The 16956-nt window shown below is 33.1% G+C and overlaps 1 protein-coding gene across 14 annotated transcripts in view; it reads left to right on the top strand.

Annotated features, from left to right (window-relative positions):
* Nucleotides 1-16956, top strand: part of RALGAPA1 (Ral GTPase activating protein catalytic subunit alpha 1) — a 247220-nt gene that overhangs the window by 81345 nt on the left and 148919 nt on the right. For all 14 annotated transcript variants that reach the window (XM_041758113.1, XM_041758106.1, XM_041758107.1 and 11 more), the window contains exons 12-16: nt 5857-5994; nt 9512-9660; nt 12884-13013; nt 14728-14965; nt 16053-16214. In XM_041758113.1, coding sequence (XP_041614047.1) covers nt 5857-5994; nt 9512-9660; nt 12884-13013; nt 14728-14965; nt 16053-16214 — 817 coding nt within the window. The remainder of the gene's footprint in view (nt 1-5856; nt 5995-9511; nt 9661-12883; nt 13014-14727; nt 14966-16052; nt 16215-16956) is intronic.

Raw genomic sequence — 16956 nt, forward strand, 5'->3', positions numbered from 1 at the left:
TCTTACCACTTTTATTCAACATAGCATTGGAAATCCTAGCCACAGCAATCAGACAAGAAAAAGAAATAAAAGGCATCCAAATTAAGGAAGAAGTAAAACTCATTATTTGCAAATAACGTAGTATTATACGTAGGAAGCACTGTTAAAAATCTGTCAAAACTAATAAATTCAAGAGAGTCACAGGACACAATATACTGAAATCTGTGGCATTTTAATACATTAATAACAGTAACAGAGAAATTAAGAAAACAGTTCCATTTACAATTGTACCAAAGGAATAAAATACCTAGAAATAAATTTAACCAATGAAGTGAAAGACCTCTACAGTGAAAACCTTAAGACATTGATGAAAAAAACTGACGAAGACACAATAGAAAGATAAATACCAAGCTCATGGATTGGAAGAGTTAACATTGTTAAAATGTCCATTCTTTCCAATGCAGTCTACAGATTCAGTGCAATCCCTATCAAAATACCAATAGCAGTTTTCACCAAACCAGAGTCAATAACTCTAAATTTGTATGGAACCACAAAATAGTCTGAATAGCCAAAGCAATCTTGAGAAGAACAAAATTGGAGGTATCACACACTTCCTTATTTCAGACTATATTATAAAGTTGTAGTAATCAAAACAGTATGGTACTGACACAAAAAGAGCCACATAGATCAGTGGAACAGGACAGAGAGCCCAAAAATAAACTCACAGTTATTTGGTCAGTAAATCTATGACAAAGGTGGCAAAAATATATAATGAAGTAAAGACTATTTCTTCAGTAAGTGGTGTGGGAAAATTGGACAGCTACAAGCAAAAGAATGAAAGTGGACTACCTTCTTAACAGTATACACAAAAATAAACTCAAAATGGATTAAAGACTTAAGTGTAAGACCTGAAACCATTAAACTCCTGAAAGAAAACCTAGGCATTAAGCTCTTTGACGTTTGTCTTAGTAATATGTTTTTGAATTTGCCTCCTCAAGCAAGGACAACAAAAACAGTTGGGACTACATCAAACTGAAAAGCTTTTGCATAGCAAAGGAAATCATCAGCAAAACAAAAATGCAGCCTACTGATTGGCAGAATGTATTTGCAAATGATATATCCAATAAGGAGTTTATATCCAAAATACATAAAGAACTCTACAACTCTACACTAACAAAACAAGCAATCTGATTAAAAAATGAACAGAGAATCAGAATAGACTTTTTTCAAAAATGCAAACAGGGCCAACAGATACATGAAAAGATGCTCAAGATCGCTAATCACCAGGGAAATTGCAAATGAAAACTACAATGAAGGGGGGCACCTGGGTGGCTCAGTGGTTGAGCATCTGCCTTTGGCTGAGATCATGTCCTGGGGTTGAGTCCTGCATTGAGTTCCCTACAGGGAGCCTGTTTTTCCCTCTACTTGTGTATCTGCCTCTGTGTCTTCATGAATAAATAAAATCTTTAAAAGAGGGAACCCTGAGTGGCGCAGGGGTTTAGCGCCTGCCTTTGGCCCAGGGCGCGATCCTGGAGACCCGGGATCGAATCCCACGTCGGGCTCCCGGTGCATGGAGCCTGCTTCTCCCTCTGCCTATGTCTCTGCCTCTCTCTCTCTGTGTGTGACTATCATAAATAAATAAATAAAAAATTTTAAAAAATCTTTAAAAGAAAAAAAACTATAATGAGACCTCACACCTATCCAGAATGGTAGTATAAAGTTGTAGTAATAGGTGTGAGTCTCACACCTCACACCTATCCAGAATGGTAGTATCAAAAAGCAAGAAAGAATAGTGTTTGTGAGAATGTAGAGAAAAGGTAACTCTATTGTCCTGTTGGTGAATATGCAAATTGGTGCACTATGGAAAACAGTATGGAGATTACTAAAAAAAAATTAAAAATACTATATGATCAGCAATTCTACTTCTGAGTACTTATCTGAATGAAAACACTAATCCAAAAAGATAGTACACTCCTGTGTTCGTTGCAGCATCATTTACAGTAGCCATGATATGGAAACAACAAAATGTCCCATTAGTAGATGAATGAATCTCTCTTTCTTTCTACACACACACACACACACACACACACACACACACACGGATATTACTTAGCCCTAAAAAAAAGAACAAAATCTTGCCATTTGTGATAACATGGATGGACTAGAGGGCATTATGTTAAGTGAAGTAAGTCAGGGAAAGAAAAATACCATATGATTTGACTTATATGTAGATTCTAAAAAACAAAACAAATGAAAAAGTAAAATAGGAACAGACTCAGAAATACAGAGAACCTATTGGGAGTTGCCAGAGGGGAGAGAGTTGGGGAGATAAGTGAAATAGGTTAAGGGGATTAAGAGCTACAAACTTCAAATTATGAAATGAAATCACTGAGATATAAAGTATAGCATAGAGAATAGTTAATAGTATTATAACTTTGTAAAGTGATAAGTGGTAATTGCACTTGTCATGATCATTTTGTAATGTATATAAATGTTTAATCGCTATGTTGTAAACCTGAAACTGATATTATATTGCATGTCAATCATACTTAAGTAAAATGGTGTAATCTATAAAACTATGGTACTAGATAAAAATCAGTGTTGTATGTAGTACATATTTCTTAAGGATGATTATCAAACTACAGTTTCCCCTTACCTGTCTTATCCTAATAGTTGGGTACTTAAACTACTAGAATATTCTGGATTCTTTCTTGGAAAGTTTTGCACTATTGCTCATTGCAGCATTAAAAAAATCCTTAATTGTAGAATAAACTGGTCTATGATAAGAAAGGCTGGAGTTTAATCATAGAGGAGAAAGGATGAGGGAAGACAGAGTGGAAGTAAAATTTGGGTGTACCTGGTATCATTCTTCAAGTGTAAATTCTTGTTCTTCAGTTTTTTAATCCTTTTCATAGGCCATATTCTAATCAAAAAGTTGGAGAGTGTGACACTGACGTATATTTTACTAAATCTGGGTAGGAGTGATTTGGTAATTTTTGTTGTTGCTGATTAATCTCATTAGTGGATTAACAGGATATTAATATATGAATGAATAGACCACATTCTGCAGGGATTCATCGAATCAAGATTTACATATGCATATGTGTAATATGTTGTGGAGCATCCTTCCCTATTTCTAAAAAGAAAATGTAATTAAGAAATGTAACTAAGTGTAACTGAGAAATATAATTGAAGTTAATTAAGTTTACCATGTAAATTATGAAATAATTATAGTCCTATTTTTATGCGTCAATTAGAACATCCAATTTTTGCATCATTTTAAAAAATAAAGCTGGCAGTTTAAACAATTTACTTGCCCCTGATTTTTATTAAGTTTATAGTCTAATACTGAGCTTACCCTTTGTCATTTACTATCCTTAAATAAAAATGATAGATAAAAAATAATACATCTACATACCTAATTAAAGAGTGGAAAGGAGGGAGGAAGGAAAGGAGGAAGGTACAGAAGGCTGGTAATGTAGGTGTGTTTTATATATGTGTTCTTTTGATTACTCAAATACTGAAACTAGTTTTGTTATTAGAGACGTGAGTTTTCAGGATGCCAGCAACTCTTGCTAAAGGCATGAACAACAAAAAAAGATATATAATCAAAACAAAGATATGTAATCAGTCACTGATATATATTTCTGATAAATTTAATATATAAAAATGTTTTAAAATTTGGTTTTAATTATAAAATGGAGTTAAGTTATAGATTCAGATAATTATAAATGTGGCCTTTTATTCACTAAGTGTCTATGGGACATTTCAAAGACCTGGAATACAAGACAGTTTGTGTGTGTGCAGACTCTCATTTATCTTGTAGTATGTTTAGCATTTCCTGGCTCACCCCATTAAATCCCTAAGGTATTCTCAATTTTTGTGAAAACAAAGCACTTTGAGAGTGCCCTGTAAAAATATGGTAATGTCCACTTGGAGAACCAGTGTTTGAAATGGAAACATGAAAGGATATCTTTTCTACCTTCACATAACTTATAGTTTAGCAAGAAAACAAAGATGCAAAATAAGTATTACGGAAGAATATTGTTAGGATCTTAGAGTGTGAAAGACAGAATACCTAACTCTGTTGAGGCTTAGGGAAGTCTTCATGGAGGAGGTAGTGTAATACAAAGTGCAGGTAAATGGGAAAGGAACCACACAGTGTGAATAGCATCTACAAAGATGTGAGAGACCCTAAATTATTTATTTTATATGGCTCTATTTAAGAGGAGGTGGGAGGGAGTGCTAGGAAATAAGAGATAGGCAAGAACTAGACTCTGTTCAGAAACTTATATGCCATTGTAGTTAACAGTGATTACATTCTAGATAAATACTGGAAAGTCTTTGAAGGATTGTGAATAGAAGAATGGTACAGATAGTTACATATTTTGGAAGATCATATCAAGCCCAGAATGGAAGATAGATTGGAAGCCAGCCTTGAAGCAAGATGACTAGTTAGGAATTATTAGCAATGTTTGAAGGGAGATAAGTATCCAGGACAGTGGAAATAGAAGGAAGAAGACAGGTAAGAGCTGCTTTGATGGTAAAATCAATATACCTTGAAGATTAGTTGGGTGAGAGAAATGAGTTGGGAAGTGTCTGAAGTTTGTTTCTCTTGCAACATGGTAGCTGCCATTCATAGATGAATAGAATTTTTTAAAATGCAAGTTTGGTAGTGGTGACTGTGGTGGCCAGAGGGGTTGGTAAGAATGGATAGGACTTGGTTAATAAACTTAACTTTTAAATATTTTGAGTTGGATATGTTTTTGGGTCATTCAGATAGAAATGTTCAGAAGATATCCAATCATAGGAGTATGAGACTTAAGAGTATAATATACTGTGGTATATTATATTGGCTTGAGATAGAGCTGATTTCAGTACTTTGGTAAATAGCAGAGTAGTTTGTCTTAGACTAAATCTCCTGCATATTGCAATTATAACCTCTAGACAAAATATTTTTTAAAAAAACTAGCCAACTATTTGAAAATATTGCTGAGTGACCGAAAGCAGAAAGAAACTAAAAAAAAAAAAAAAAAAAAGGGAACAACTCTGGTGAAATGTATGTTTTTGTGGCTTTTCACCTGAGGGAACTCTGTAGTCCATAAGACTTTTAACAGCTAAAACTTAAGCAGAAAGATGCAGTCTTAGTGGTTTGAAGTACCTAATAGTCTTCTTCTCTCTTTGGGTAATAAGAATTTTAATACTTTAAAATAAATCTAAGCTATTTTCTGTTGTTTTATTTGCTTGGTTTCTGGCATTCAGTTTAATACAAAATTCATATTTTACAGACTTTTAGGTAACATTAATCTTGTTTTTATTTTTTTTTTAAAGATTTTACTTATTTTTTTTTTTTAATTTTTATTTATTTATGATAGTCACAGAGAGAGAGAGAGAGGCAGAGACACAGGCAGAGGAAGAAGCAGGCTCCATGCACCGGGAGCCCGATGTGGGATTCGATCCCGGGTCTCCAGGATCGCGCCCTGGGCCAAAGGCAGGCGCCAAACCGCTGCGCCACCCAGAGATCTCTAATCTTGTTTTTAAATGTGTAAGTTATATAAGGGAGATTTATTTACATAAGGGAGATTAGATACATAGAAAAATGTCTCTATATCTAAAATGTTAAAAATTTTATCTGACCCTTTGGATGTTTTAAAATTTTCTTTATATTTTTGTCAATTAGAAGAACCTTTTAAAAAAAAAAAAAAAAGAATCTTTTTTTTTTTTTAAAGTGAACATACATTGCTTTTCTAATCCAGTGAAATATCTTCTAAGAAGATGCTAAGCAGAAGGACCCGATAATTTCCAGTTTACTTCTTCAGCTTACTCTCTTGTTGCAGCATTTATAATGAAAATTAAAAACTTGATATTTCTCTTTAGGAAAATGGGACTGATATTGTTGATCATGTTCGAAATTCTTCTTGGGCAAAAAATGGCACCTACCAAGATGTTCTTCATAATGCCTCCGAAGAAATCATAGAACAAAACATACGAGCTGGTACCCAGGCAGTTTTGCAGGTGGTTCACTTTTTGGTTATTAAGAAAAAAAATTACAATAAAATCATTAAATATTTTAAATATATGGTTCAGTATTTCATTGTACAGTATAATTTTTTAATAAACTCAACATCCACATTTGTCAGTTTTCATTATAAAATATTAATTTTGTTTTTTCCTTAACTTTAACTTCCTAATAAATATGTATTGGTAAATATTACATATTACTTTTACAGACAAATTTGTGTAAATTGTATCATGGTGTCCCATCATCTGGTACTTTGTTTTTGCATTAACCGTTATGTTTTTGAGTTGTGTTGATATGTGTTGTTTTCTAGTATTTTATACTTATTTTATGATTATTTACTTATTCATTTTTCTGTTGACTTTTTTAAGTTTCCAGTTTTCCCTATTCTAAATAGTGCTACATTGAATATTCTTACCTATGTACTTCTTTGGCACATGTGGAAGAATTTCCTTAGGATATATACCCAGAACTGGAGTTACTGGGTTGGAGGAGTTGTACATTATCATCCTGACTTTACCAATATTGCCAAATTGTCCTCCAACATGGTTCTAATAATTTACATTTCCTTTAGTAATGTTTGTGAGTTCTCATTTCCTTGTATCTTTCCCTTTTACTTAGAGTCCATTTTAATTTTTGCTGCCCCATGTATATGAAATGTTTTCATTTTTTTTAGTTTGGGTTTCCTAGTTTTAATTTGCTTTTTCTTCATCAGTACTGAAATTGAGTATCTCTTTATGAATTGCTTATTCTATTCATATGCTTTTCCTATATTCTGTTGGGTTGTCTTTTTCTTGATTTGTAGGACTTCATTACAGTTATTCATTTTTTAAAATCGGACTGTTCCTGTTAAGGCCACATGTGACCTCCACGTTGTTAAATCAGATGTACACTTTTTTCTTGTTTTTAACAGAGAGAGAGCATGTGCAAGTAGAGGGAGGAGGGGCAGAGGGAGAAAAAAAGAGAATCTTAAGCAGGCTCCACGCTCAGCATGGAGTGTGACACTGGGCCTGACTGATCTCATGATCCTGAGATCATGACCTGAGCCAAAAATCAAGAGTCAGATGCTTAACAGACTGAGCCACCCAGGTGCTCCAAATGTACATTTTTCAATCTTAATGGAGTTGACAGGAGCGTTTTATAGAATAGAATATTTCCTCCCTATTGAAACTCTTCTTTACTAGGCCTTCAGAATAGCTTCCCTCCTGCTTTTCTCCTGACTCAGTGGCCACCTCTCAGAATCTTTTTACTGATTTTTTTTATGTCCCTGATCATTTCATTGTTAAAGTGCCCACAATCAGTTTTTTGATCTATTTTCTACTTACTCTCTGGCTCATCTCATTAATTCCTCTGGCTTTCAATGTCATCTATATGGTGGATCATCGACAATTTTATTTCTAGTCTGAGACCTCCTGTCTGAACTCTAGTAGTTGTCGTGTTTTGTTTTGTTTTGTTTTGTTTTTTAAGATTTTATTCCTTTGAGAGGGAGAAGTAGACGCCCTACTGTGCAGGGAACCCAACATATCCTGAGCTAAAGTCAGACACTTAACTGATTGAGCCACCCAGGCACCCCTGAGTCTTAAACTCAATTATTCAAATGCCAAGTTAGCATCTTCACTTGGATATCACACTTCACATCTCAAACTTGACATGTCTGAAACTAGCCTTAAACATGCTCTTACTACAGTTTTCCTTGTTTGATTTATAACACCTGTTTTCCAGATGTTCAAGCCATTTTGGTTGCTTTTATTTTTTATTTTTATTATTTTAAAGACATACTGATTTAGAGAATGCACAAGAGCAAGCAAGGGGGAGGGGCAGAGGGAGACAGAAATCCAAGCAGACTCTGTACTGAACGCAGAGCCCAACACAGGGCTCTATCTCATGACCTGATTCAAAACCAAGAGGCAGATGCTGAAGTGACTGGGCCACCCAGGTACCCCTCCCCCATCTTATTTTATATTGTACATCTAATTTATAACACGTCCTGGTCATCATCATCATGTATGCAGAATCTATTCAGCATTTATACCACCTCTTATGTCCAGGCCTCCATGATCTTTCATCTGGATTATTGCAATAAACTCCTAATTAGTATCCTTGCTTCTGCTTTTGCCCACCTATCACCGTGGTGTATTCTCAACACAGTAGCCAGAGGGATCCTATAAAGTGTAAGTCAGATCATAACATTTTTCTGCTCAAAACCCTCCAGTGACTTTGCATTATCACTAAGCATAAAAGCAGAAGTCTTTAATGGTCTATAAGGCTTTAAATCATTGCTCCTCAAGGTGTGGTCCAGACTAGTTCTGGCCTACAAGATAATTTCAAAATTGAGAGAGTTTAAAAACTAAGTCATTTAATATTCCTTGATTTTGATGAATTTTGTTTATATTTTTGTATGTCTTCATTTTCCTTTCCTTATTCATTTTTATCCTGTTTTACAATAGGATTGGTCTGCAAAGTTTAGGGGGAAAACATACTCTTTCACCACTGGCAGTGAGGCAGTCTGCCTCACATGCTCTGGTTATGTTTCTCAACATCATTTCCCAACTGCTTCCCCACTTTAGCACTCCTTGCTGTTCCTCAAACATGCTATGTAGGCTTTCACCTCAGGTCCTTTAAACTTGCTTTTTACTTTTTTGGAATAATTTCCTCCCAAATTGCTCATAATTATGTCCTTGTTTTATTTCTAATTATTGTTTTATTTATGCCTCATGTTTTTCTTGATCAGTGTTGGCTAGAATTACAGATTTATCTCTTTCAGTATTCTAAAGTTAGCATAATATTCTTTTCTCTCATGATTTTACAACTATGTTTTATTATGTAGTTCATCCAGGGATTTATATCAGGATTATGGGTATAGAAGATGTAAATGTCCTAGGTTCACAGTAAATGAAATGTTCTGTACCTCCAAGGTATTCGAGAACCTTTGTACATACCTGTCACCATTATAATTACTTTCTCTTCAATAACAGAATATAATTAATGATTTGATTATAATTTTTAAATTTTTCTATAATAGAAGATGCATATTAATGGCACCTCAGTAGTACTCTTTCTCTTCATGCAGTTTATTATTACTAAAGCAGATAAATACATAGCCTACAAACATGAAACAGAGGATATTGAACACCTTATTCTGAAAATTCTTCCTGATTTAGGTATCATCTTTTATCCTAAACTCTTTGTGTTTTTATTGTTCCTTTCATTTTATGACAGCAATTATATTAAAGCTCTCAGTTTTAAAAAATTATGTTTTCACTTGGTTTACTTTCCTTGGGTGCCTAGTAATGATTTTATATTTGTCTGGATAAACATAAAAACAAAATGGTTTAATGGGTTTAAATTTCACCTGTCAACCTAGTTGATAGAGATAGGGTCAGAATTAACCTTATATATAGTCTTATGCTTTTAAGTTCATTATAGATCACGTAGTGATCAGCATCTAAATTTATTTTTTCTTTGAGAAATTTTAATTTTATAATGAATAGCTAATCATTTCTTTTGTCTTAGGTGTTTATTATAAACTCATCAAACATATTTCTTCTTGAACCTGCAAATGATATTAAAAATCTTCTGGATGAGCACACAGATATGTGTAAACGCATTCTTAACATTTATCGGTTCATGGTTGTACAAGTATCAATGGACAAAAAGACTTGGTAAAAAATATTTATCCTTTATTTTTAATTGTGTATATATAATTATAGTAATTTTCAGAGGAATAGCGTCTGTAAACAGGGCTTGTCACAATATTGTAAAGGCTTCAATTAGTAAGTCTTTTTGTGTAATAGTTATGATGACAATAGTCTCCACTTTATCTCAGAAGACATCTTTGATCAGCCTTCTTGGATTATTTTTCTAAAGTGGACATATGATGCCCTCCCCCCACCACTCTCAGGAATGAATACGTGTATGAATAAATGAATTTATGCATGTGTAAATAAAAGAATAAGTAAATGATTGTATGAATGCCTGATTCCTCGACCTGGCATTCAGGGCCATGTACATTGAGGTCCCTGCCTACTTTTCTATCTTTCTCTCAAACCTAAACTTTACCATGCATAATGGGATTTGGCTTTTAGCTTAACAAATTCCTCTTTCTTGCACAGAAAGAGAAACTTTTCTGTTGAATAGCTTATTCTTGCTATCTTTTTCTTTTGTCACAATAGCTATCTTTAGATTCCACCTTCCTTTTCCCACATCATCTTACTTGAATTTCCCCCTCACTGCTTTCATCATGTATTTGTATCTGTTATAGCTCTTTTCAAAATTGACCTAATCCTTAAATTACTTGTATAAATGTCTGTTTACCTCTGAATTGAAAGGCCCTAAAATGTCAAAGTATGTCTGTTGTCTTTGTTTTCCTACATTTCTTTTTTCTTTTCTTTTCTTTTTTTTTTTTTTTTTAAGATTTTACTTATTTATTCATGAAGGACACAGAGAGGTAGAAACACAGGCAGAGGTAAAAGCAGGGTCCATGCAGGGAGCCCGACGTGGGACTTGATCCCGGGACTTCAGGATCATGCCCTGGGCCAAAGGCAGGCGCTAAACCTCTGAGCCACCCAGGGATCCCTATTTCCTACATTTCTTAGCATAGTATTTTATATATTGTATGCTATAAATGTATTTTTTAATGATTTTATTTTATTTATTCATGAGAGACAGAGAGAGAGGCAGAGACCTAGGCAGAGGGAGAAGCAGACTCCATGCAGGGAGCCCGATGTGGGACTTGATCCCAGGACTCCAGGATCACTCCCTGAGCCAAAGGCAGATGCTCAACCACTAAGCCACCCAGGCATCCCTGTATGCTATAAATATTTAATTGAATGGAAAAATAGGCCTTTTGGGAAAAAGAGCAGTTATTCTGTTTTTGTAAAAATTATACATTTTCATTATAAAAACCAAAGAAGAGTTTTAAAAAGAAAATTGAAGTTGCCCCAAAACTCACTCTCTGGAAGTAATCATTGTTTGCCCTTTGGTGAACATATATCTGGTTCCCCAAACCATGCATGTAGTCACATAGCATTATGCCATTTGTATGTACCATAATTTTCTTAACCAGTCCCCTTTTGATGAATGTGTAGTTTATTCATTTTGTTTTTGGGTGGAGGGAAAAAGAGTGATCATCCTTACACATACATAATTTTTCTCCTTTGACTTATTCTTAAAAAATGGAAGTACTTAGTGAAAGAGTATGCCTAATACATGTTTTGCTGCATATGAAAACATGGCTTTACTTTGAAAAAAATCTTTATTAGCATTGATATAATCCCACCAGAAGTAGTTTATTATTAGCTTAATTGGAATACTTTTCTATGCCAGGTATCTTGTTAAGCACTATACATGCATTTTCTATCTTAATCCTTGTAGCACTCCCTCAGGTGGATAACATCTCTATTTTATATGGTGATCCTTAGGTGCAAAGAAATTAGTTCATTTATCTTTGTTGACATAGCTGAGATTTGAATTCGTCCTTCAGACTTCAGAGCCTAGGTTATTATCTAGTAACTGTTCTACTTTGACCATTCTTTTGTTAGTCTCCACTCTCCTTCCTTTTTTTTTTTTTTTTAAATGTACTTTACATCAGTACTGTTGAGCCAGGTTAAAAGTGAGTGGCCTGCTATATGGAACACAATTTTAGAATTTAAAAAAAATTTATAAGTTCCCTTGAGGTCAATTATGAGAGATTAGGCATATATTTACATTGAATTTATGAGTTTTTATGAATTATTATTATGTTACAAAGTGAAAAGTTATAAATGAATGAGTTTTGATTTGACCACAGATCAGCTAAGATTTATTTGGAAAGTCTGTGCTTTATTGCATATGTAGTTGATTTCAAAAAGCTTTTCATTTCATACAGCTAAGCCAAAAGCCTAAGATTACAAATGTGGCAGCTTTAATTTTTATCTTATGAATAAGTGCATGTATTTATTTATTAATAAATTCAGGATATTTTTCATTGAGTGATACTTTTCTATTTGATTCTGCGTTCACTTCCCAAAAAATGATGACATCTAGGTCTTGTGATCTCTTGCTGCCTCTGGCACATTTCTCACATGGACTGTTCCACATATTACTATGCCTACAGTGGGTCTGCAGACGAATCAGAGAGAGGGCTGTGATAGGGACTTGGGCTATTAGCCTGGCTGTACACCCAAACTGAAATACCCTTTTTTGCATGTGGTTGAATCAGTTTCCAAATTATTAGGTATAAATAAGTACCTGGTCTTAATAATAAGCATCTAGGAGAAAGAGGCAGAGTAGAACTAATATTAGGATTGTCTTGATTTGGAGTACACAAGGAGAGTACAGAGCTTAAAACTGGCCAAACTTAAAAGAATGGAAAAAGGCAAAAGAGTGGTTGATGGTCCTTGATTACCTGTCAGGATCATTGTGACCTATTAATCTTAAAAATCTTACAGTTTTTGAAATTTCATCTGGTATACTTCTGGATCTGTGCTTGTTCTCCATATTATAAAGATGGATTAGATGTATAGGCATCATGGTAGAACTATATTGTATAGATAGAAGAAATGTTCTTCAAACAGCTTCCTAAGGTTACTACTTGATTTTGGGGTTTGGGTCGGGGGATTGGAGCAGTCTCCACATTCTCACTTGCCATGTCATCAGCTTTTGCATAAATTTTTAATTGATGAGAGGGTTTTGTAACTGAAAAATGGTTTAAAAATGGCTGGTATAGTTTATAAAATGGAATTTTAAATTTTAATATTTAAAGAATTCTAAAAATTTGAAAGACATTTGCTACTTGACTTATTGAAAGATAATATATTTTATAACAAATATTAATTTTAAAGTTATTCATTAACCAAAAACAAACCTATGTAAGAAGGAAACATTAATTAATTTTTTTACTTTAAGGGAACAGATGCTGCTTGTGTTGCTCAGAGTCACGGAGTCTGTACTGAAGATGCCATCACAAGCTTTTCTACAGTTCCAGGGGAAAAAAAATATGACCTTGGCAGGTCGACTTGCAGGACCACTTTTCCAGGCAATAAAAACAAACAAATAAATAAATAAATAGATAAAATGGATGGATATGTATTTTTATAAGATTCACTGGGCCCTGAACCTGTTACTTGGGGAAAAAGCTTTAAAATAAAGATTGTTTCATATTAAAGGATCTTTTGTAGAACTAAATTAAAAGTTGCTTATCTATAGGCTATTTGCCATACATAGAAACTCACAACCTAGTATGAGTGGAGGAAATACCAGGTCTGTGAAAAAAGCATTGAAACAAGCTGACGATATTTAACTTTTTCTCTTATGTGGCATACTTACATGATCTCAGAAAGCTGCCAGAGAGCTTCATGAGTAATGAATGGTCTGATTGTTTGCTTTATGAGTTTCCAAGTTTCTGGCATTGTTAGAAAAACAAAACTTTCTTTTAAGTTGTTCTGTAGTAATGGAAAAGTAGTTAATTATGATTCTTATCAGGCTGTTCTGTAAGACTTTATTCACTTCTTTAAGTATCAGTGGTAGTTTTAAATATATAAAAATTACGTATTGTGTTTCCTAACCTGACTTTAAATGTATTATGGATTCCTTGGAAAACAGCAAAATAATATGTTCTTAAGATGACACATTAAATACAAATACATGGATAAAATGGTTCTTAATATCAAAGATAAAAAGCTATTCAGATCTAATTCTTGGCCATAAGTATAGTTATTCAAATCATTTTTTAAAAAATTTTCTTGTTTGCCTGAAATTTTATGCTGGTAGTGAATAGTATTTTGAAACCCGTTACATTTATTATGTAAACTCCTCTTAACTTCATTAGCCCTTTTTAAAAAAATTTCCCAATTGTTAGAACTAATCCACCGTTGGAACCATAGGAAGGCAAAATTTTAGCTTGCTATATATGGAGTAACTTTTTTGTAATGTGAATGTTTAAAGATAGAATTAAGAATCACTAGTTATTACTTTACTGTACACTCTGCTCATTTTCATCTTACATTTAATATATAAATGTATGTGAATTCCGTAGTAGAATTTAGCGTTAAGCTTTTGAAAAACTCTTTGGTACTTGTTTGGTACTTGTTTCTTCAATAGTAGTTTTTTTTATCTTCAGTAGAAATCCATAAAGTCTCAGGGGTAATGGCTGATCACTAATTTCTGCCATTCAGTGAATAAGTTTTTTTATCCTATGATTGGATTTTTTTTATAGAACTTTTAATTTTTCTGGTATCTTCAAAATGAAATTAAATTTATTCTTTAACTTACATACAATTTTTCAAAAACATCTCATTAAGTATGTTTCTAGCAACTTTTGTTTTTAGAATATTCAAATCGTATACTGATTTTCATCTTCAGTTACAGAATGTAGGTTTTGGTCAATTTAGCTCAATAAGCATTCATAAATAATTTCAATGTAATTCAAATTTTTAATAGTGTGGAGACTCTTTAAGCAGTGTTTATGTAATATTAATGTAATACAGCATAAAAGATAGTTACAACTTCAGGGATAGTTCTTTTCAGTTTTGATATCTTGTCCTAATTGCTAGATTGTTGAGTGCGACAATTGTTAAAATGAAATTTATAGTAGATATTAATGATTTCATGAATTCCTTTATAAGTATTATGTACCAAGAAAGGATCATGGATATTATGTGATTTAAAATCCTGCTTGTTTTTAGTTTTTTTTTTAATAATTAAATATCTGAATTTGAACATATTTCATTTTTATTTGTTTGTCTTTATAGACTCTTATAGTTGCCTGGATCAAAGCAAATCTAAATGTATACATCTCTCGAGAACTATGGGATGACTTACTCTCTGTATTATCATCATTGACCTATTGGGAAGAGTTAGCCACTGAGTGGTCACTGACTATGGAAACACTAACTAAAGTCTTAGCTAGAAATTTATATAGTTTGGATCTCAGTGATTTACCATTGGATAAGTTGAGTGAACAGAAGCAAAAAAAGCACAAAGGGAAAGGTAAGAGTTGTCCATAGAGATGATTCACATAAATTTGTTTAAATAATTTGGTCTATGAAAATTAAGTTAGGAAGATGGGTGAGGGTAAAAAGTTGTTTTCTCTTAACTGTTCCCTACTTCATTTACCCTCTAGATTAAAAATTTTCAGTAATAAAACATGTAGGTACCTTGTAATTTTTCTTGAAATCATTTCTTAAAATCATTAGTAATTTTGATGAGAAATAAAATGTTCTGTATATATCTAGCTAAATTTAAATAAACAATTTAGAATCTTAAATATTTTTAATGATTAACCAAAATGGAAATTCATAAAATGCTCGTTTTTGTCATATGCATTTTTTTTTTTTTGGTTAGAATTTATAAGGTTATTTCATGTTACTCTATTTAAAGAGAATTATCTGAGAAATTCTTTTGAAAACATTTTCTTAGTTTTAACTAAAAGCAACATTCCCTAGATGTGGATTATGTCTTTCTTGAGTGTTAAAAAAAGGGGGGAGGGACAATAACAGTGACTATATTGCTAATACGTGTTTTTATAATGGGACAATAACATAGTGATTATATTGCTAATACGTGTTTTTATAATCTGATGTATTAGTATTTTTCATTTTTAAGTGGTTGCTAGCTAGAGATTATATCTGAGTCCACATTTTATATTTAACAGTAGTCCATCGATGTTAATTATGTGACCAAAATATTTTTTCCTGGACTATTTATTCTCAACTGGTATTATTGGCAGGTAGAGATTTAGTAACTTCCATCACAGGATGGCTTTGTTAGCTCATTTCTTAAATTTTTTTTGCTTCTCTATCCAAATGTTTCTTTTTTAATGGAATAAGTGGATGGCAAAGGATTTTAATAATAGTTTATTTCTGATGGTTGTATTTTAGAATTTCATATCAGTTTTAGAATATGATTTTTACGTAAATTGAAGTTCAGAAAAGCCTTACAGTACACAGATGTTTAACTTGATACTTTATAATACATTTCCAGTAAACCTGAAAATCTGAGGCAAGGTAGCATGCATGATTTGAAGAGATTATTAATCAGGTGACAGTATACTGAGATTGAAAATCTGCATTTCTAGGAGTTGGACATGAATTTCAGAAAGTTTCAGTTGACAAGTCATTTTCTAGAGGATGGAGTCGTGATCAGCCTGGCCAAGCCCCAATGAGACAGAGAAGTGCAACAACCACTGGTTCCCCAGGAACCGAAAAGGCAAGGAGTATAGTACGGCAAAAAACTGTTGGTATGTATTCTTTAAAATAATGAGAATTGTACAGGGCAATATGTTTATAGTCCTTAGTGATAATGTATGTAAACGTATAATTTTCTTATCAGTTAGCTTTGGTCGTTAAAGGAAAAACTTCTATAGCAAAACCTTTTCTTCAGGGGTACTCGAGTCTGACAACAGGCTGTGTTATCCGTTGCTATTAAGATTTATCTGACATTACCGTTTTTATGTAGCTTATTTTACTGTAGGTATCAGTAATTTTAAACTGTTTTTTACAGAATCGAAATAGAACTCTGATTCACTTTACAGAACTCACACATTAACTGGTAGAGTTTCTACTAAGTGAATATACTCACAAACATGGAAAATAAGGGTAGCTGATTTTCAGTGCTGCAATTCTTAGATTGGAATTCATGTTTGCAGATAGCTAAGACCAAGTTAGAGTATGTTGTTAGGTTCCTTGCAGCTTTTAACAGACATGGAAGAAACTTCTGTAATCTTGGAAGTAGCAGCAATGAGCAATGATGGGAAGAATTTCTGGATATAGGATCACTCAGTATGCTTTGGACCTAGCTACTATCTTATTTCTCTTCCTCTTGGTCTGAATTGTAGTAGAAAGAATACTGCAATGAAAAATATAAAGGCTTTGTCCTATTTTTTTTTTCTTTCTTTCATCACTGAACAGCTAGGTAATCTTGAACTCTTCCTAGGCTTTATTGGGAATGATAATACCTTATATGCCTGAAACAAAATTGCT

Source organism: Vulpes lagopus, chromosome 6 (genome assembly GCF_018345385.1).
Source record: "Vulpes lagopus strain Blue_001 chromosome 6, ASM1834538v1, whole genome shotgun sequence".
Classification (NCBI taxonomy): Eukaryota; Metazoa; Chordata; class Mammalia; order Carnivora; family Canidae; genus Vulpes; species Vulpes lagopus.